Here is a 17,562-nt window from a genome sequence, read left to right as displayed (position 1 = left end):
GGATGAAGATTTCGCTTACGCGATGGCTCCGTTGAAGATCATGTCGTGGCCTGTAGGAACCTGGCCTCTTCAAGTGTACGATGTCTTCTCCGCTATACGTGCTATAATCGCGATTCTACTTCTGGTATGAAATTTTTGTGATTTTGTTTCGAAGTTGACACGTTAGCTACCAACTATATAGAATCGGGAACAAAGTAAGCGGGCAAGCAAATGGAACTAGTTTTAATGTTGTGCACTTATATCCTTCTTATTTCATATCGTTATAGTACATAGATTATTCAGGAAATAACAGGAAATAACAAGTCGTATTTAACGAAACTACGGTGACAACTACTCCTCCTACTTATCCACTTACTTTTATCCAAACGTGTTAAATGAAATTTCTAGAAGCCAAATTGATCCGCTCCACGTTCTGTTACTTCAATAATTTTACGTTTGCTACACATTATTTGTATTCTCTTTGAAGACACCTGACGTATTTCTATAAATTTTTTATAGCATAGAAATCGTGTAAATTATAATGAATTCAAGTATAAATTAAAAAAGCAAATATGAATAATTTCATCGCACTTTTTACTTTTCAATTTGTGAACCTAATCAATGTGGTTTCTGAGTGACTGAATTTGTTTTATAGCTACTCATGCTGATCATCGTGCAAATGGAATTGTATTTAGACAGTAGCGACGCCAAGAAGAATCTGGACGCTCTATTATTAATTACTTGCGGCATTTTGGCGTTATCAAAGATCATACGTTTTCGCATTCAGCCTGACGGCCTTGTGACGAATTTTACCTCGGCGATTAAAGATTATAACGAACTAAAAGACCAAGAGAAACGAGTGATAATGCGAAGACACGCTTATATGGGTAGACTGGTGTCTGCTAGTGTGATATTTTCTTCGTGCATCGGCTCGACTCTTTACTTGACTATTCCTATGCTGTCTGGAGATGAAGAAAAAGATATAGTTAACGTAACGAAAGAAAGTATAATGGATTACCCTATACCTTCAGAATGTGTAATGGACGTTATACAATTGCCGGATAATTTGTTCTTTATGGTTTTTATCATAGAGTACTTGATGCTGTTGTTCACGAGCACTGGAAATCTAGGTAATGAATCGCCGTGTCCAATGAATCACCCATTGTCAGGAGCCATGCTAATTAATCCATAGATTTTAACGAAGAAGAAAGTTTAACATCATTTTTTTAAATGCAAGGAACTGTTTCTTTTATTTTCATTGGCTTATTACAATTAGTCCTTAAAACTTGACGTACGATTTTCTGCGCAATTTTACTTACATAAATATGGTACTCTATATTGAAAATAAACCCTAGGCTCAGTTTAACGCAAAGTATAATGAGGAATTTGAGGAGTTGGACGTGTGTATGTAACGTATTTAAACCCTCAAATGTTGAAACTAATTATTCGTTTCGGACAATGAAATTAAGAACGTGATAAAAGATGGAATTGATCAGTTTGGCTTCTGATTTGCTTGATTGGCTCGGTATACATACAGATACTTGCCCAGAGTAGCGCAAGAATCTAGCTCATTTAGTTTGAAATATGAATTAGGAAGCGATACGTTGTTCTTCGGTATTATTTTTCACCTGTGCGGTCAGGTAGAAATTCTGAGATTAGAGTTCAATAGACTAGGTAACAAGGACGAAAGAACAATGGAACGTTTCATCGTGTTAATCAAGAGGCACATTTACTTATTGAACCTAGCCCACATGCTGAACGAGACAATTAGCTCTATCTTGGTTATGCAACTATTCTCGAGCTGTGTGCTTATTTGTACAACAGGTAAGCGTTCTGATCTCGCTTAATAAAATAACACGAAGCCTGGTATAAGAATATTTGAATACAATTGATATATAGGTACAGTATTCATCTATTTTTAGGATTTCAACTTATTCTCGATCTGAGCATCGGAAACATAGTCATGACGCTGAAAGGATTTATAGTCCTGAACGCTATGTTGGTGCAACTATTTGCATACAGTTATGTGGGCGATTATTTAACGCGCCAAATGAAAAGTATCAGCGACTCGATATATTTTTGCAACTGGTACGATATATCGAAAAGTATGGCGAAAGATATTATTTACGTTATTATGAGAGCTCAATATCCAGTGTTCTTGAAGGCTGGCAATTTCTTTATCGTCAATATGGAAACGTATATGAGTATTCTGAAAACTTCTATGTCGTATCTTTCAGTCCTTCGAGTAATGGTAAATGCTTGAAGTGGTATGAACCTAATAAAGTACAATAAAATATAAAATATTCTCTTTCTGGTGTTTTAATATTCACTTCGTATACTCGAAATCAAATAGTTTTGGAGTCGAATGTACGCAGTAGATCGTCTCAGTAGACTGTTATGGTCAATGATTCACGCAATTTTCGATAGATGTTGTTGCAGCATCGTTTGTTCATAGCCACTGACTAAGAACAGGATAGACGTGACATTACATGGGTGTTCGCGTCTCTGATTCTGAAATACTGGCTCGGAAAAAAACCAAAGTTCATTTGTATTACACTGTGGTCAAGGAACAGGAATACAATAAGAGCCGACTCTCCACAAGGAAATCCACATGGGAAACAAGAAGGGCCTCTTCTGCGCAAGCACGGCACACGTATATGGATACATATAAACACTATGAATGCCTCAGACAGAGGCATTCAAAAACAAAATTTCATTTTGTGCCTGTATATTTTTATTCGTATGAAAACAGATCAAAGAAGAGGACATGTACACGTAAGTGGGCGTAAATGTTTTCGTGTGTGTGCTGGGATAAATCGTACGTCAAATCGAAGTAAGTAAACGAAAGTAGAGGTATGTCACTGAAAGGGTAGCCGCATAATAGTGTCTGGTTTCGAAAATACTTTGTTGAGTTTATTAAGTATATTATCACAAATCTTACTCCATTCAGTATCTTACATAATAAGACAAATTTATATAATATTTCAAATGTAGAAATATATTGCACAAAAGAAATATAATAATTTGGTGCAATCGATTAGTTTCTAATCATCTAGCTGACGTGCCTTACCTCTTTTCAGATCTTCTAACACTCGATGGACCCATAGATAGATTTTAACAATCCCTTGGAATTGAACTACTCGATGGCAACATACTGCCTATTTTGCTAACTTTGCCTCGTCGCATCTGCGTATTGGCATTGCAGACAATGTGCAACGTCGTCAATGTAATTGCTGATTGGGCCAATGCCGGATTATTCTTCAGCTTAAGGATGAATTCCCCCAAGTACTCATTGCCAAAAGTTATGCTAATTAACTCCATAGATGTCGATGAAGAAAAAAGCATCATTTTTCAAATGCAATACAATCTTTTTTCACTTGTATCTGTCCTTTAAAATCACTCCTTAAAACTTTACATACGATTTTGTTTGCCATTTTACTTACATAAGCATATATACCATTATATTCAGTTTTAATGTACATACTATGGTGTACTTTTTTCTAAATAATAATAATCAATAATATACATAAATATTAAAAAGTCAAAGAGTATATTTTTGTCCATATATTTTATTAAGACTCGTTTAAAATCTCAAAATCTATATAATTATCTCTGATAAATTTATCACTTTCATCACTCTGCTACTTCCACTGTAAGAGAGTTAAATGTCTAGTATTTTCTAAACTCTGCCAAATCAAATTCGTGTAAAAACAAGTATAATTGGTATATTACCTTGATCACCGCAGCCTGTGTATTGTATTCAAAACCAGATTTCGTGTTCCTAGTTTGCTTGAGCACGAGAGAGCATAAGCGTCGGTGTATAAAAAAGCTTCACCTTGATGATGAGATTACTCCAACAGCCGTACAAAATATAACATTAGTCTTACCGACTTTTCGATAAATCCGACTTTCAGACCACTTTCTTACTTTTCCTCTCTCTTTTTAAATTCGACAAAATGCTACATCATATCTATCCCTTGCACCGATTCTTTCCTCGATGGACGTTTGGTTTGAATCCAATTTTAGAGTGCTGTGCTGAAATTTACTGCATTTCTCCCAGGAATTACCCTTTGTAATCCCTCGAACAACAAAGGCGATATTACTCTTATTCAGCGAAGAAGAGCAACGATATTTTCTCTCAGGTAAGACGCAAATTTTCACACAAATAAATGCGCACGGAGCACACTTTAGTCTGTTGAACACTGAGTATACAACTGTTTGGATAAATGCATGCGATTAAATAAGTAATTTTGATGCAATTTTGAAAAACTCCGATCATGATCTTACCCTTCGCTTGCGTTCAAACATAATCGATTGCAATTTAGACGTTTCACTTCTACTACTTTCCCTGTAGCATAGGGTATCTTCTTACTATAAGAAAATAGATTTTCATTCTTTACATTTACTTACATACCGTTGCAACTCGCATCTAATAGTTTGCATGAAAGTTAAATATTCTTCGAAAACACAGACCAATTTTCGAAACGCATGATCTATTTAACAATTTACCATAGGAGTTGGATATTCTTTGAAAACAGAGACCAATTTTCGAAACGGAAGGTGCTGAACGACGGAAAATACAGTATTAATCGTACAGCAGATCGGCAATAACGTATTTACCTGCGAAGTAACTGCCGCTGGAATTTCCTTGGAAATGTGCACATGGCATAGAATTGGTAACGTATTGGACGGCAGATAATTGAGCGATTACAGTAAAATAAAAGATAAGAAAATACACACAATTTGTTAATATATGGGAAGAAAGAAAGGTACGGTACTCGCGTCGACGTAGAATTATTTCTCGATCTTCGTTTTCGAGGATGAAGGAGTCGTCGAGAAAAGACTTCGCTTACGCGATGACACCGATGAAGATCGTATCGTGGCCTGTTGGTACCTGGCCTCTTCAAAATTACGGTATTTTTTCCGCTATGCGTGGCATCATTGTGATCTCTCTTGTGGTATGAAACTTTTTTGATATTGTTTCGATGTGACTATGTTTGCATTTCGTTATACAGAATCAAGAACAAAAATAAGTGGACAAACTAATGGAACTAATTGTAGTGTTATATATGTAGCTACATTTTATTTTTTATTGTATATCATATAGTACATAGATTATTTAGCAAATAATTAAAAGAGATATTTATATTTTTGTGTAAACAAGCCGTATCTGACGAAACAAAATTGATGTTTGGTTTTTCTTTCGTAAGGTTTGCTGAATATTTAACTAAACTTTAAATGTCAATTAAATACTCGGCGGAAGATTGGAGTTACTTTTTCGGAAAACACTTTGACATTTCGGTAGAATATTTCGAATTACCACAATACTTGTTTCCATTACCTGTCTATTTACTTTTGTCCGAATGTGTTAATAAACATTCTGAAAATCACTTTAATCTGCTACATTTTTTGTTAATTCCACAATTTTACTATTACTCTACACTATTTACGTTCTTCTTGAAAGACAACTGTCTTATTTCTATCGATTTATTTGTGACAAGCTGATTGTGTAAATAATAGCGAATTCAAAGGTAAATTAAAGAAGCGAATTTTAATAATTCCATCGCTCTTTTTACTTTTTTAATTTGCGAGCCTGATCAATAAGATTTCCGAGTAGCTGAAATTGGCACTTTTAAGAATTTTCTTTCTTTTACAGTTGCTAATGCTAGCGATCTTGCAAATGGAAATATACTTAGACAGCGGCGACGCCGGAAAAAACGTGGACGCTTTGATATTAATAACAAGCGGCGTTGTGGCTTTGTCAAAAATTATATGGTTTCGTATTCGACCTGCTGGCCTTATTTCCAATTTTACTTCTGCGGTTAAGGATTATGAAGAATTGGAGGGTCAGGACAAACGATTGATAGTACGAAGACACGCTTATATAGGCAGAGTAGCATCTGCCACTGTGATATTTTCTTCGTATATCGGCTCCACTCTTTACATGACTATTCCTATGCTGGCTGGAGATGAAGAAAAAGATATAGTTAACGTAACAGAAGAAAGTACAACGGATTACCCTATACCTTCAGAATGTGTAATGGACGTTATACAATTGCCGGATAATTTGTACTTTATGGTATTTATCATAGAGTACCTGATGCTGTTGTTCACGAGCACTGGAAATCTAGGTAATGAATCGAGTGTCCAATGAATCACCCATTGTCAGGTGCCATGCTGATTAATCCATAGATTTTAACGAAGAAGAAAGATTAACATAATTTTTTTAAATGCAAGGAACTGTTTCTTTTATTTGCATTGGCTTCTTACAATCAGTCCTTAAGACTTGACGTACGATTTTCTTCGCAATTTTACTTACATAAATATGGTGCTCTATATTGAAAATAAACCCTCGGCTCAGTATAACGCAAAGTATAATAAAGAATTTGAAGAGTTGGACGTGTGTATGTAACGTGTTGAAACCCTCAAATGTTGAAACTAATTATTCGTTTCGGACAATGAAATTAAGAACGCGATAAAAGATGGAATTGATCAGTTTGGCTTCTGAAAGATACATATACAGATATTTGCTCAGAGTAGCGCAAGAATCTTGCTCATTCGGTTTGTAATATGAATTAGGAAGCGATTCGTTGCTCTTCGGTATAATTTTTCACCTGTGCGGCCAAGTAGAAATTTTGAAGCTGGAATTCAATAAACTGGGCAACGAGAATGAAAGAATAATGGAACGTTTCATCGTATTAATCAAGAGGCATGTTTACTTACTGAACCTGGCCAAGATGCTGAACGAGACGATCAGCTCTGTCTTGGTCGTGCAACTATTCACGAGTTGTATACTTATTTGTACAACGGGTGAACACTTTTACCTCATTTAATGAAATCATATGAAGCTCGATGGCATAAGTTTATTTAAGTATGATTAATGCGTTGGATTGATTTGCATCTGTTTTTAGGATTTCAATTTATTCTCGATCTGAGCGTTGGAAACATCGTCATGGCGATAAAAACATTTATAGTAATGAGCTGTCTGTTGGTTCAATTGTTTGCATACAGTTACGTGGGTGAATATTTAAAGCGTCAAATGGAGAGCGTCGGCGACTCTGTGTACTTCTGCAGCTGGTATCATATACCGAAAAATGTGGCAAAAGGTATTATTTTTGTCATTATGAAAAGCCAAGATCCAATTTCCTTGAAGGCTGGGAAATTCTTTATCGTTAATATGGAAACGTACATGAATATTCTGAAAACATCGATGTCGTATCTTTCAGTCCTTCGAGTAATGGTAAATCCTTGAAATGTTATTAATAGAATAAAGCAGAATAAAATATTAAATATTATACTTTCAGTGATTCAATATTCGTTTCAAATTCATTTAGAGTCGAATGTGCGTAGTAGATAGTCTCGGTAAGCTGTTATGATCAAGTGTCTTTTGTGTGTAGCCATTGACTAAAGACAGGATTGACGTGACGAATGGACATTGAATGGAACTTTATGGCTCAGGTTGTGAAATAACTAGAAAAGATCTGAGTGTTTCTTGCAGCCTCTCCGAATTGCTACTGCGAACGTAGGAAAATTATATTCGTTCCGATCGTCAACAACGATGAAGTCAGTAGCTACGAAAGGATCTTCCTTTGTCGAACTCTCGAAAGAAAATTTGTCCCGTCGCATAACTGACAGCTATGAAACACCACGTGCATAAGTCGAATTGTCAGCATGCGGTAATTGGGATAACATGTACCTTTATACGGTATATTCGGTTTTAACGTATACACTACTATGTATTTCAATTTTACTAATATTTATTCCCTAATCGTAAAAACGCTTTAGCAGACCGAGAATTTTCGACGATCAAGATATATAGTATTTATACCAAAGACACCAGAATAGAAGATATACGAAAAAATACATAATTCAAAACTCTTTTACCCATATATTTTATAAAGAATCATTCAAGGTCCCAAAATCTATAAATGATTATGAAAGGTCACATATTTACCATTTTGATCACTTTGCTACTTCTTTTGTTGAAGGATTAAATACCTAATTTCCTCTAAACTGTCAAATCAAGTTCATGTATAATTGGCATATTACCTTGATCATCGTATCGTGTGTATTTAATGAAAAATCTGGTATAGCGATCGTGGTGTGTCTGAGTACAAGAGAAAACATCGGTGAATTGCAAAGGTTTCTCCTGATGGTGACGTTGCTCATACAATTCTACCTTTATGCCCACACAGGCGATGCCTCGATCCAAATAGTTTGCAATTTATCCTGTTATCAACCTTGAGAACATAGCAAGGGATCTGACACTGATAGTATCAACCGTGTGAACTCGTCGATCTACGTAACAGCTGAAAAATTCCTCTCCATGAACACATTCACTTTCAAAGAAATACACGTGAAAATCATTGATCGCAAGTGCTACATATATATAGTAAACTTGCGTACAGTACCAAGCACCCGGTAAGGCTCCCTCGTTGAGCACTCCATCGTCTCCCCCATTGCACTGGGGTGAGTTTCCCGCTTGGGGTTCTAGTGTTCCCCCTGACACATCGCGAAGTACGAGGGATTAATAACGTAACCTGTCCCATCGGATATTACTAATTCAATAAAGGAATTTTTATATTCTTGATATCTTTCACATTACATATTTGCTAACTTAGTTGTGAGATTTTTCCGACTGAAATAACACCGAACACGATATAATTTTAATCACGTTTACAGATATGTAATAAACGAAAGAAACAAAGTTAAATTTACTAAATGAGCAAATATTGATTAATTAAGAAATCCTCACAATTTCATGGATAAAAGTTTTATTCGAGAAAAAAGAATTGAATATAACGTTTGTCTCACCGATTTCTTGGTCCGGGGAAATGACAAGCCGTATCTATCCGTAGCATTGATTACTCCCTCGATGAACATTTGGCTTGCCCAATTTTGTTCGATTTTAGGATGCTATGCAGAAGTTTTTGTTCATTCCTCTTGAGAATTACGCTGGGCAACCTGTCGCGCAACAAAGGCAATGTTACTGTTACTCGACGAAGAAGAGCAACGAAATTTTCTCATACATAAAACTCAAACATTCGCAAAAATAACTACGCACGAAGCATGCTTTGGTCTGTTGACACGGAGTATACAATCGTTTGTATCAATGTACACGAATAAATAAGTAATTTTAGTGCAATTTTGAGAAACACCGATCACGATCGCACCCTTCGCCCGCGTTGAAAATAATCGATTGCAATTTAGACGTTTCAGTTTTACCACTTTCCTTAGAAGAAAGGCTATCTTCTTACTATAAGAAAATAGATCATCGTTCTATGCGATACTTACATATCGCTGCAACCCTACTCTAATAGTTTACTATGAAAGTTGAATATTCTTTGAAAATACAGACCAATTTTCGAAACACAAGTAGTTCAACAACTATGAAAGTTGAATGTTCTTTGAAAAGTCGAACTAATTTACAAAACAAATGGCCCTGTACGACAGGAAACGCGATATTACTCGTACGGAAACTTGGCAATAAAGGATTTACGTACGAAGTAATCGCCCCCCCCCTCCCCCACTGAATTTTCCATGAAATATGCAGGTAACATAGAAATGGTAACTTACTGAACGATGGATAATCGAGCAATTACAATAGAATAAAAGATAAACCGACGAATAGGGATATAATTTGTTGTATGCGGGAAGAAAGAGTAGGATGGTATTCACGATAACGTGGAACTGTTCGTCGATCTTCATCTTGCGAGGATGAAGGCCTCATCGCGTAAAGACTTCGCTTACGCGATGACTCCGTTGAAGATTGTGTCGTGGCCTGTAGGTACCTGGCCTCTTCAAGACTACGACATCTTCTCAGCTATGCGTGGCACCATAGTGATCTTTCTTATGGTATGTAACTTTTTTGATACAGTTTCGATGTGAATATGTTTGCATTTCGTTATACAGAATCAAGAACATAAATAAGTGGACAAACGAATGGAATTAAATGTAGTGTTATATATGTAGCTACATTTTATTTTTTATTGTATATCATATAGTACATAGATTATTTAGCAAATAATTAAAAGTGATATTTATATTTTTGTATAAACAAGCCGTATCTGACGAACCAAAATTGATGTTTGGTTTTTCTTTCGTAAGGTTTGCTGAATATTTAACTAAACTTTAAATGTCAATTAAATACTGGGTGGAAGATTGGAGTTACTTTTTCGGAAAACACTTTGACATTTCGATAGAATATTTCGAATTACCACAATACTTGTTTCCATTACCTGTCCATTTACTTTTGTCCGAATATGTTAAATAAACTTTCTGGAAATCAAGTAATTCTACAATTTTACTATTACTCTGCACTATTTACGTTCTTCTTGAAAGACAAATGACTTATCCCTATAAATCTATTTGTATGAAGGAAATTATGTGAATAATAGTAAATTAAAAGGCAAATTTAAAAGAACTCATTTTCATGTCTTCATCGCACTCTTTACTTTCCAATATGTAGATTTAACCAGCCCAAATGCAGACGAGCAACTTTTCTTTCGCGCAACATCGCTACTATCGTATGCCTCTCTTCGTTTTCCCAGTTAAGAAATACGAAGACAGAGATCTGATCTTAGCGATATCACGCGAACGAATGTCGTTTCTCTGCATGCGGCGTCAAAAAATGACTTTTGAGTAGCTGAAATCGACACGTTTCAAAGTTGTCGTTCTTTTATAGCTATTAATGCTACTGATCGTGCAAACGGAGATGTACTTCGACAGAAGCGATGCCGAAAAAAACCTTGACGCCCTACTATTAATTGCCTGTGGTATTTTGGCGGTGTCAAAGATTATGTGGTTTCGTATTCGACCAGCTGGTCTTATTTCGAATTTTACCTCGGCAGTCAAGGATTATAACGATTTGGAAGATCAAGAGAAACGGGCGATAATGAGGATGCACGCTTATATGGGCAGAGTGGTGTCTGGCAGTGTGATCATTTTCGCGTATGTTGCCACGGTTCTTTTCATGATTGTGCCTGTGTTAGCTGGTGTGGAAGAGGAAGATATATTTAACGTAACGGAGGAAAGTGTACCGGATTACCCTATGCCTTCCGAATATGTAATGGAACTTATAAAAATGCCGGATAATTTATACTTTATAGTTTTTATCGTAGAGTGCCTGATGCGGCTATTAGTAAGCACTGGAAATTTAGGTAATGAATTCTCATATCAAATAAATCCATCACTGTCAGAAGCCATACCAATCGTTTCCATAAATTGAAATGTAAACGAGAGTGATAAAAATGAGTATCGTTTGTCAAAACTTGCATCGTAATTAACAATTATAACTTATTTGCTCCTAGCGATTAGAAAAGAGGTATTAGACGAACTTGCTTGATTTCACGTATTATAGTAGAATACATAACTCCGTATTAACAATCCTTTTGTGTGTGAATGTGTGGAGAAAATATAAAGGTCAATGTTTTTAAGTCGAATGAAATGTTTCTTTCGTTCACATTACCCCTTTATGGCAAACCATTGAAACTCCGCACGCTAAGAACTTTCGCCACTTTACTTACATAGACATTGCATTTGGTATGAAATATGGAGCGCCAATATTAGAATAACTGAAAGCACATTATCAGAGAATTACACAGTTGGACTTGTACTTGTTGCGTATGCGGTGTGTCTACAATCTCAGATGTTGAATACTAATCATTCAGTTTGAAAAATGAAAGCGAGAACTTGGTTCAAAAAGTTTGGCTTCTGATAGGCTCGAGTATACACATTCGCTCTAAATAGCTCAAGAACCACGCTTATTTACTTTAAATTATGTACTAGGTAGCGATTCGTTGTTCTTCGGCATCACTTTTCATCTGTGCGGTCAAGTGGAAATTCTAAAGCTAGATTTCAATAGACTAGGCAACGAGAACGAAAGAACCATGGAACATTTCATCGTATTAATCAAGAGACATATTTACTTACTGAACCTGGCCAAGATGCTGAACGAGACGATCAGCTCTATCTTAGTCGTGCAACTATTCGCGAGTTGTATACTTATTTGTACAACCGGTGAACATTCTTACCTCTTTTAGTGAAATGACACGAAGCCCGATGGCATACATTTATTTAAGTATGATTAATGCGTTGGATTGATTTGCATCTGTTTTTAGGATTTCAATTTATTCTCGATCTGAGCGTTGGAAACATCGTCATGGCGATAAAAACATTTATAGTACTAAGCACTCTGTTGGTGCAATTGTTTGCATACAGCTACGTGGGCGAATATTTAAAGCTTCAAATGGAAGGCGTTGGTGACTCGGTGTATTTCTGCAGTTGGTACGATATACCGACAAGTATAGCAAAAGATATTATTTATGTCATTATGAAAAGTCAAGATCCAGTTTCCTTGAACGCTGGCAAATTCTTCATCGTCAACATGGAAACGTACATGAGTATTCTGAAAACTTCGATGTCGTACCTTTCAGTGCTTCGAGTAATGGTAAATGCTTGAAGTATTGAAGTATTAGTCCAATAAAGCACAATACAATAATAAATATTATACCTTTGATGATTCAATATTCATTTCAAATATTCGAAATCAAATTGATTTGGAGCCGAATGTGCGTAGTAGATCGTCTCAGTAGACTGTTACAATTGATACTTCGTCCAATGACCAATAGATGGTATTGCAGCGTCGTTTGTGTGTAACGTTCTGGATTGGCTACTATCGCATACCTACTTTACCGACATAGGGCAAAGATTTAAGTAGTCTTCAAACTTTGATTTTCAGTAACAAATATCTATAGACTGTTCAACGAAACGAGAGATTAGACATGAATAAAATGTGATCGCTATGGCTGCAACATTACTTACTTACAGACTAACGATATCATCGAATAATGATCATTTCGATTAACGATTATCTCCACTGCATGCCGCACTGTGTAACCGGTTCGAAATTGTGTGGTCAGGTGCCAAGATTTCGACAATTTTAATTTTATTATCAACGCCTTAACACTCGTACCCGTAACACATAGAGTGCCACGAAACTATGTATTTTAACGTTCATACAAACATTTTATGAATGCATTATACTACATGTTATACTTCCACATTCTGAAATTTCATTAATGCTGAAATGAGATTTGATTTTCACGATTATATTGGCAAAGTTTGATGCAAATCTCGGAATATATAGATGCACAAAATATATTTATTTTATGCTTAAGATGACTATCTATGCTGTACTAATATCTTAGTAAATACATGTTTTCGATAAATATCTTGTAATTTCTGTAATCATTCGTTGTACCTGCTACAGTGCTAACGAAATTCCAAAATGTTTTATACGTATAACAATCATAACACACACAAATGTTTTCTATGATAAGCATTCATAAGCATTCACTCTTACTTTGTTTCGAAATTTACCAATGTCATCATGATAACGAATAACCTAATGTAAATTGTCTACCTAGCACGATTCTTTCTTGTATATTCCCCGCAATTTCCATAAAAACCTGACAGTCAAGAGGATTAATAACTCACCTCTTAAATCACTCGTACAGCTGTCGAAGTAACTTCTCTCCAGTTTCGGTTGCGTTAAAAAATACGGTAACGTTTAGTTACACAAGCGTGCTGTTAAACTTGGAAAACACCATTGAGAGACCAAAATTCTTATTTCCAACTACATTTTGCTTCATGAACTCCGATGCTCGATGCGAAATACAGGAGTTTCGCTACGATGCACTAAGCTCTACAATGTCAAAATGTTCTTCTCTATTATCCTTACTGTTGTTCTTTTATCTCGCTTGATTTCTCATGAACAATACACTATATCTATTACGCAATTTGAATACTCTCTACAATGTCACATAATGTTTTTTCTATATTAACTACATTCTTTGATCTCTTTTGATTTCTTGGAGACAACATGACATGTCTGTGACTTCATTCGCCGCTTCCTTAATAATTAATAGCATTCATGTTTGAGAAAAACATAAAGCTTCCGGAAACAGTTGCAACCACAGTCTTCTACCATCTGTTCTACCATCTTATTTCGGTTTGTTTCTCTACATTTTTTGTTGTATGAAAATATAGGTTTGTTCAAACTCTCCTGAGTGCTGTATGCATGAATAATAGATCAAAGAAGAGAACGTATGCACGTAAGTGGGCGTGACTGTCTTCGTGTACGCGCCACGATAAATCATACGTCGAATCGAAATAAACGAAAGTAGTAGAGAGGAGTGTCATTGAGAGGCATACCTCACAGTAAAGTCTGTTTTAAAAAAAAATGCGCGAGAAGGTAGCAATCGAGGAGTACGTACGGAATTTTCTAGTGCAGGAGACGTTGTTGAAAGTAGTTGGTATTTGGCCCACGAGAAACGGATCCTCTTTTGGTCGATGGATTTTCGCGATGATGACGCAAGTAAGTTTGAAAACGTAGTAAAGAGCAGGCTTGGGCATTATTTAAATACAGTTGAGCTTCATTTATTTGAACTTGTTGGGTACAAATAGTTTATATAATAGGAGTTCGCTGATTCTCTCTACTATCTGCGATTTTTTGTTCACATTCAAATTCAAATTCACGTTCACGTTCAAATTAGTAGATTCAAATAGCGAAACCCTGTCTAATCGGTCATTGATTAAAATTTAATTGGAATAAGTGGGGTTTATCTAAACGAAATTCTACCGAACAATAGAGCGTCGTTTATCGGAACAGGTCGGAGGACAATGCCGTACGACTCAAATGTAATTGAAATTAAAACAATTGCAAGAGCAAATGCCATTTCATTATAAAACGAATCGTCTGTATTATTTATAACTTGAATATATTCGAAACACGAAGCTTGAAATGCAAATTAACATTAAAACGAAAGTCACTTTACTTAAAAGAGGCAATTAGGATAGAAAATTATTCGAAGATGATTACCTTAACCTTCGCATATGAAATGAAACTATTTTCCTTATGTTGGTTCTACGATAAAAATAATTCATTATTTTTGTATCTTCGTTTAAACAAAAATTTGCCCAAGCATGGTAAATAATCGTCGAATGTCAGAGATCGGCTAGATCTTCCTAGGAATCCTTTCCGTAATTAGATCAGTACTATCTGCAGCCTGTCTCTGGAAGTTTATCGTCACTGTCTCGACATCGACGACACGATGGATGCGTTCGTCATGGATCTTTCTTCCATCGTCAGCCTCGCGAAACTGTTCATCATGCGCCGGAATTCGAAGCACGCTTACGTTCTTATAAATTCAGTTCTGAAGGACTGGTCGGCTGTTGATGATTCTCGTCATGAAGATATTATGACAAAATACTATAAAAAAGGACGGATCGTTTCATTGACAATACTGTATCTCGGTTATGCCTCTGGATTGTCTTTCATCGTCAAAGCATTACCCTTTGGAGAGATTCTGCCGTTCAAGGTTCGACTAAATTCCACGTTAGACTGCGGATGTTTATGCAAACTCAGATAGTGAATCTAAATAGAGATTTGTATTATTCACTGTTTGTTATAATAAACACTTTGGATGTTATCATGTTCTTAGACATCATGTGCACTCTGTATAAAAACACAGTCATAAATATTAGGACACCTTCTCGTTACACGTATTAAGAAATTACAACAAAATTTACTCTATTTCGTATCTTACACGGTAAGACATATTATATGTATGACATAAATAAACGACATAACGAATCTATAATAAAATACTTGAAAAATAAAAACAACGAAATACATGGAATTTGTACTAAATGTTAGCTGATGTCCTGATACTAATGGCCGCATGATTGTATATTTCGATGTATTTGTAATATAGAAGTACATCGTATAAGAGAAATATAAAACTTCAAAGCGAAGATTATTTTTTCGCGTAAAACAATCGATTCCTAATTTTTTAACTGTAACGTGCCTTACCTCTCTTTAGATGTTCCAAAATTCGGCGAATTCATCGGCAAATCTAAAAGGTTCCTTGGAAATGAATTATTTCCTGGCAAGCTATTGTGTGTTTGGCTCGCTACCACTGCTCCAGCAGATCTGCGTATTGATATTGCAGGCAATGCACATTTTCGTCAACGCGGTTGCTCATTGCGCCAACGATGGATTATTCTTCAGCTTAACGATGCATCTCTGTGGCCAGTTCGAGGTTCTCAAGATGAATTTTACCAATTTCGAGCTGCAGCAATTTGGCTGCAACAAAAAGCTTCGATTTCTCGTGAAACGACACTGTCAGCTCCTGATGCTGGCCAATGATCTCGAGCAAACCTTCAATATGATCATTCTCGTACAGCTACTGATGAGCGCCTTGTTAATTTGCGTCGAAGGTAAAAATATGCTAATTTTTACTTCCTTTTTACCTATTTTCTTCATTTTCTTTGTAATATGAAATTGATAGTATAATATATGACAATCCAATGCACTGTCCACAACAGCAATACCGACGATTAAAATATAAGATCTGTACCAACAAAATCGAATTAGAAGATATACGAAATGATACAAAATTCAAAATCACTAACAGATCTTGGACGAAACACTCACTCTTTCTGTCTTCTCTCGTTGTGTCTAAGGTATAGGTCTGTTAGGTGAGAGCCTTACTGAAGAGTCCACTACAAAATTCAAAACGCTAACTCTAATCCACGTATTTTATAAGTAATTAAAAATCCCAACAATGCACCGGTACAGATGTATAAAATTAATATGAAAAATCACGTCATTTTGATCACACTGCCACTTCTCCTGTTAAGAGATTAAATGGCTGGTTTTTTCTAAACCGCGTCAAATCAAATTCATGTAAAAACAGACCTAAGAGTAATTAATACATTACTTTGATTATTATATCAGGTTTCGTGTTCCTGGTCTGTCTGGCCACGAGAGACAACGTCGGTGCATTGAAAAGCGTCGTTCTGATGGTGACGTTACTTATACAGCTGTACCTTTACGCGTATGCAGGCGACGTTCTCGAGTCTCGATCCAATGAGATAGCTCATGGCGTCTACGATTCGCCTTGGTATCAACCTCGAGGACACGTAGCAAGAGATTTGATGATGATAATCAACCGCGGACACAGGTCGTACCACGTGACAGCTGGGAAATTCCTCTCGATGAACATATTCACATTCAAAGAAATTCTGAGGTCATCAGCTTCCTATTTGTCTGTTCTGAAAGTAATGATGGACACGTGAAAACGCGATTTGATCGCGAGTGCTATGTATTTCTTTCGCGACCCTCGATACATCTAAGACTCAAACCTTCACAAACATACCTATGCACGAAGCATGCTATAATCAATTAATCATGAGTATACAATGGTTTGGATCAGTGTATGTGAATAAATAAGAATTTTTCCAGAGTGCAATTTTAAGACAAACTGATTACGAGCGTCCCATCGTTTGAGTTGAAAATAATCGATTGCAATTTACTCGTTTCAGTTCTTCTACTTTCCTTAGAAAAAAGGGTATCTTCTTACTATAAGAAAATAGATCTTCGTTCTTTCCGTCTTTCCTTCCATATCGCTGGAACCCTATTCTGATATTTAGTTGTGAAAGTTGAATAGTCTTTGATAATACAGACCAATTTTCAATACGTATGACCTTCTTAAGAATTTATCATATAAGTTGGATATT

General features: G+C 35.9%; 3 protein-coding genes and 1 long non-coding RNA gene across 6 annotated transcripts; 3 read left to right on the top strand and 1 right to left on the bottom strand.

Moving 5' to 3' along the window:
• Positions 1 to 655: 655 nt before the first annotated feature.
• LOC138184402 (uncharacterized) lies at positions 656 to 7,231 on the top strand. Its single transcript, XM_069122282.1, has 6 exons — positions 656 to 1,143; positions 1,517 to 1,803; positions 1,902 to 2,230; positions 5,597 to 6,110; positions 6,553 to 6,789; positions 6,891 to 7,231. Exons 1-6 carry the CDS (start codon positions 659 to 661, stop codon positions 7,229 to 7,231), a joined length of 2,193 nt encoding a protein of 730 aa, XP_068978383.1. The 5' UTR covers positions 656 to 658.
• Positions 7,232 to 7,806: 575 nt separating this feature from the next.
• LOC138184478 (uncharacterized) lies at positions 7,807 to 15,978 on the bottom strand. Of its 2 annotated transcripts, XR_011174323.1 has the most exons (4): positions 15,854 to 15,937; positions 13,477 to 15,382; positions 8,794 to 8,943; positions 7,807 to 8,617 (listed from the first exon to the last, which is right to left on the bottom strand). It is a non-coding gene; the product is annotated as an uncharacterized LOC138184478 (long non-coding RNA). The 2 variants fall into 2 exon arrangements; XR_011174322.1 differs by lacking the exon at positions 13,477 to 15,382 and having other exon boundaries at positions 7,807 to 8,519; positions 15,854 to 15,978.
• LOC138184363 (odorant receptor 4-like) lies at positions 10,655 to 12,439 on the top strand. Its single transcript, XM_069122247.1, has 3 exons — positions 10,655 to 11,138; positions 11,767 to 11,997; positions 12,099 to 12,439. Exons 1-3 carry the CDS (start codon positions 10,670 to 10,672, stop codon positions 12,437 to 12,439), a joined length of 1,041 nt encoding a protein of 346 aa, XP_068978348.1. The 5' UTR covers positions 10,655 to 10,669.
• LOC138184471 (odorant receptor 47a-like) lies at positions 14,161 to 17,285 on the top strand. Of its 2 annotated transcripts, none has more exons than XM_069122473.1 (3): positions 14,161 to 14,356; positions 15,864 to 16,260; positions 16,781 to 17,285. In XM_069122473.1, the coding sequence occupies exons 1-3, from the start codon at positions 14,222 to 14,224 to the stop codon at positions 17,119 to 17,121; spliced, it is 873 nt and encodes a 290-aa protein (XP_068978574.1). In that variant the 5' UTR covers positions 14,161 to 14,221; the 3' UTR covers positions 17,122 to 17,285. The 2 variants fall into 2 exon arrangements, with proteins under 2 accessions (XP_068978574.1, XP_068978573.1); XM_069122472.1 differs by lacking the exon at positions 14,161 to 14,356 and adding an exon at positions 15,093 to 15,359.
• Positions 17,286 to 17,562: the final 277 nt, after the last annotated feature.

This window comes from Bombus flavifrons, chromosome 10 (assembly GCF_040668555.2).
Source record: "Bombus flavifrons isolate JBK064 chromosome 10, iyBomFlav1_principal, whole genome shotgun sequence".
NCBI classification, from domain to species: domain Eukaryota; kingdom Metazoa; phylum Arthropoda; class Insecta; order Hymenoptera; family Apidae; genus Bombus; species Bombus flavifrons.
Note: the sequence above shows the minus strand (reverse complement) of the source record. Positions and strands in the feature narration are given on the sequence as shown.